Source organism: Microtus oregoni, unplaced genomic scaffold, assembly GCF_018167655.1.
Source record: "Microtus oregoni isolate MIOR12 unplaced genomic scaffold, Mior012 000001F_ref0000356, whole genome shotgun sequence".
Classification (NCBI taxonomy): Eukaryota; Metazoa; Chordata; class Mammalia; order Rodentia; family Cricetidae; genus Microtus; species Microtus oregoni.
The window spans coordinates 90,513,474-90,517,625 of record NW_024543060.1 but is presented as its reverse complement, the minus strand read 5'-3'; the positions used below and the strand labels follow the sequence as shown (position 1 = coordinate 90,517,625).

Here is a 4,152-nt window from a genome sequence, read left to right as displayed (position 1 = left end):
CTGGCAGAAAGTCCGATTATTTATGGCGATGGGGAATTTACTGATTTTTTTCCCCTTAATTACGCCCATCTCTATGAAAGGGACTGAAGCCTCCGTGTGCATTCTATAGAGGGTCATTTAGTAAAATGACATCAGACGCTGTGGCATGCTCCACGCATAGCGGCTTTCAAAAATGGTTATTCTGTGCCCCTAAATGGTATAGATATACCAACACGGGCTAGATTTTTAACTCTGGAAGACGCGCCTGCTCCCCGCTCTTTGTTGGGTTTTGTAAGATGCATTTTGCGCCTGGTTTTCCGCTTGGCTGGAGACAACGCAAACTGAATCTGCAAGTGATACAGGCAGCGAGCAAGGAGCCTGCTCGAGGTCGAGTAGGATTCCGAGCACGTCCTTGGTAACTGACAAGAAGCGAGCCAGCCAAAACCCCACCAATTTCTTTTTGAATCTTGGTAATTGGGTACTTTTACACGCTGCTCACGCTACGGGGATAGAGTCACAGCCTTAGATAGGCCGGAGTCTCAAAGCGACCACACATTTTTACTACATTTACATACTCAAGTCTAATTCTGTCTGCAGGGAATTTGCATCATATGGGGCTTTTGCCTCAACACAGGCTGCAAAGTGTATATATTGGAGAAAAATACCGATAAATTGGGTGGGGGGAATGTGTGCCTAGAAGTAAGTGCAGAGGATTCCACTCCAACCCTCAAGTTTGTTTGTGGAAAGGGGACCCCCCCATCCCAACTTTCAGCACTATCCTTCCAAACACCCAACCTTCCACCTCCCTGTGGGGATAACCTCAAATGGGCCGCGAGTGGGGGAGGGCCCCAGGTGACTGTTTTGGGGATTTTTTTTTAAATGCATAGTCTGTGATGAGGTGACGCAACTATGAATTGCCATTGATTTCCCTGGAAGTTGTCTATATGCACGGTGAATAACAGAGAAGAGGACCCCACACACAGCCATCACCAAGTTATCGCTGGAGTGGGACTGGCTGGACCACTTATCCCCCTCCTCTCTGCAACTGAGCACCCTTGGCACCACCCTCCCTCCCTTTGAGTATTTCCATAGCTTAGCCAGGAGCATTAGAGCCAAAGACGACGTAGAGGCAGCTGGTCATTTTCTCTCTCTTGCTCTTTTTTTTATATAAAAAAGGAAAAAAGTTTTATTACAAAACTAGCTTGTATAAAACAGGGTTATACACGTTTTTGTAAGTTTGTAATAAAACAGTAAGGGGAAAAAAGGCAGTGGTAGAAATTTCCAAAAGGCAATCCATGGAAACCAACTGGCCGCCAATTTGCGTTTGGACAGTAGCTGCATGAACTTTGTTCTTCTTGAACAGTTTTTTAATAACATCATTAATACATTAACAACGTTTCTAGGAAGTAAGACACATCGGTGCTCAAGTCATTCTGGTGGCACTTAAATCTCACCTACGAAGGGAGTTCCCTACGAAACCACAAGGGGTAATGGCAGTTGTAAGATGGGCTACAAAGTATGCAGAGGTAATTGCATTACATGTTAAAGTATCAAGATATACACATTTTAAACCATTTGTACAAAACTTCTATAAATTTTCTCTCTCTTTCTTATGTACAAAAATATCTTAATATATCCCCAAACTGGTTAGGATAGATACAAATAGATTTTTTTCTTATAATAAAAAAATTCACAAAGATTGGAAGCATTCTATGATGAAAACAGAAGCAAAGACAGTGGGAGAGAGAATTAGGGCTCGGGGAGGAGGCCACCAGGATAGGGGAAGGGTGTCCAAGAACCGAGTATGGTTTAGCAGACAAATGCCCACAGCTCGCTGGGATGGGGCTTACTAAGGAAAGACATCAACCCAGTCCAAAGGGCTAGGACTTGGTTTGGGCAGAGGGCAGAGGGCAAGAGGTGAAGGCACTGGCAAGTGCTTTCAACCCTGCCTGTTAGTGGCTGGGAGTTACTGAAGAGCGCGTGGCTCTCTTGCTCTAGGAAAGGAAGCCACTGCTTTTGCACACCAGCTGTGACTTGGGCTTAGGTTCAGCTACCAGTCACTCATTCGTCTCCGAGAAGGACTGGAGTGCAGAGATGCTGTTTGCAGCCCAACCCTGTTTGCTGAGAACACGGCATCATAATCACGTTGCCCCTGGAGGTCGTCCTTCTGGTTTGTTTTCTTCTTTCTCCATTTGTTTCTTCCTCACTCTCAATGTCCTTGGCGAGACACACTAAAGATGCAGGATCTGCCATCACCCCTGTAACAGAAACAAGAGAGGTGACTGTGAATTTGGAGGGCAGCAAAAGAAGATGTGAAGGCCTGGGGTGGGGGGTATCTGTCAGGTAAAACATCTCTTTGGACAAGTTCCAGGACTCAGTCCCCAGGGTCTCTGATCCTCATCTCTGCCCTCCATCCCTTGGAAACTTGGGCAAAGCCACTTTTGGGGGGTCAATACTGAGGCCAACAAAGTAGGATTTGGAACAGACACACTAACAACAACAATAACCCCTCCATGTTCCTGGAGACAACCTCTACCCTTCATAGACCCTCAAAAAGGGGGAAAGGGGCCCAGGCGAGGAAGCCCCTGCCCAACTCCAAATGAAACGTACCTACTTCCAAAGTCCATCCCCAGCAGGGGTCGGCAGCTCCTCAGAACCAGTTGGTGAAGTCCAGCAGCTCCTGTTCCTCTGGGCTGAGAGGGTCATAAGATCCCTCGTCTGAGGAGTAGGATGAGACCGGAGAACCCGCCATAGAGTTCATGTCGTTGGAGTAGTTAGGGGAGATGGTGGGCGAAAGGACGCCCGCCTGGAAGGCGGCGCTCACCGCGTCGTGCTCGTCCAGCAGCTGCTGCAGAGCGCGGATGTACTCGACAGCCGAGCGCAGCGTCTCCACCTTGCTCATCTTCTTGTTGGCCGCTCCGTTGGGGACGTGCTCCCGGAGGGTAGCAAAACCCAGGTTGACCAGCTTGACCCGGTTGCGCTCACGCTCGTTGCGGCGCGCCACGGCGGCCGGCTGCTGCTGCGGCAGGCTGTAGCCGAAGCCGCTGAAGTTGAGCCGGCGTTTGCAGCGCATCAGTTCCGGAGAGGACGAGCGCTGGCGCTTGACCTGCTTGGCCGCTGACTTGTGACCGCCCCCTGAGGGCTGGCCATCGGCCACTGGGCTCAGCTGCGGCGCCTGCTGCGGCTGCTGCTGCTGCTGCACGCTCTGCGCTGCTGCTGCTGCTGCTGCCGCTGCCGCCGCCGTAGCAAAGAAGCAGGCGGCAGGCGGCAGAAAGGGCTGCGGAGGCTGCGGCTGCTGGCCGGCTCCGCTCTCCATCTTGCCAGAGCTCTCCATGCCCGGTCAAAGAGTCGCGGGGAAGAGCGAGAGAGGAGTGCGAGGAGTGCGCGTGGGGGGACGCGGAGCTCTAGGGGGACGCGGGGCTCGGAGGCACGATCAGAGGGGGTGAAGAAAAGGAGAGAGGAGAATCGGGCCCCGGAGGAAAGTTAAAAGAGAAGAAACGCGCGGAAGGCCGCGGAGTTCTCCAGCTGCGGCGGAGGAAGGTGCCTAGGCGATCGTCTTCCCTCTGCGCCGCCTCCTCCCTCCCCTCCTCCCGCCGCGGTTGGCTTCGGGAGCCTCGCGTGGCGCTCGCGTGTGCGGCCGCCGCCGGCGCCTTCTCGGTATTAAGAGAAAAGGGGAGAGGGAAGGCTGCAGCAAAAGTCAGTGCTGCGCGCTCTGCCGGGTCGTGCCGCTGCGGTGCTGCGCTCTTTTGCGCCCGGTCTCCCTGGCTCCAGCCTGGGTCGAGCCTGGTTCTGGGATTATTTGGTTAACCCCCTTTCTTTCTAATTCCTCTTTCGCCCCCAATTCGCCCTCCCTGATCTGCTCCCAGCCGGTACGCCGTCCACGTTCCCTGGCCAGAAGTGAGAGAGTGTTGGGCGGCTGTGGTGCGGCCGCCTTTTCAATGGGACACCCAGCCCCACGCGCAGCCCTGGCCCCGCCTCGCCCCCCACTCCCCACTGCTGCTGCGGGCGGCTGCAAACCCCCCCCTCTTCCCCCCCCCCTCAGCTCCCTCCCTCCTCTCCTCCCCCCCTCCTCCGGTTGCCCGCGCCCGCTCCTTGCAAACTCTCCATTCAGCCGGGTTTGTTGTTGCAGTGCGTGCGCCTGGCGCGTGCCGGACTCCCGGCTGAATAAACAGG

At 53.7% G+C, this 4,152-nt stretch overlaps 1 protein-coding gene across 2 annotated transcripts; it reads right to left on the bottom strand.

Annotated features, from left to right (window-relative positions):
• Positions 1 to 1,130: 1,130 nt before the first annotated feature.
• Positions 1,131 to 3,842, bottom strand: Ascl1 (achaete-scute family bHLH transcription factor 1). 2 transcript variants are annotated; one of them, XM_041673312.1, is made up of 2 exons: positions 2,590 to 3,842; positions 1,131 to 2,237 (listed from the first exon to the last, which is right to left on the bottom strand). In XM_041673312.1, the coding sequence occupies exon 1, from the start codon at positions 3,311 to 3,313 to the stop codon at positions 2,630 to 2,632; it is 684 nt and encodes a 227-aa protein (XP_041529246.1). In that variant the 5' UTR covers positions 3,314 to 3,842; the 3' UTR covers positions 1,131 to 2,237; positions 2,590 to 2,629. The 2 variants fall into 2 exon arrangements, with proteins under 2 accessions (XP_041529246.1, XP_041529254.1); XM_041673320.1 differs by having other exon boundaries at positions 2,594 to 3,842.
• Positions 3,843 to 4,152: the final 310 nt, after the last annotated feature.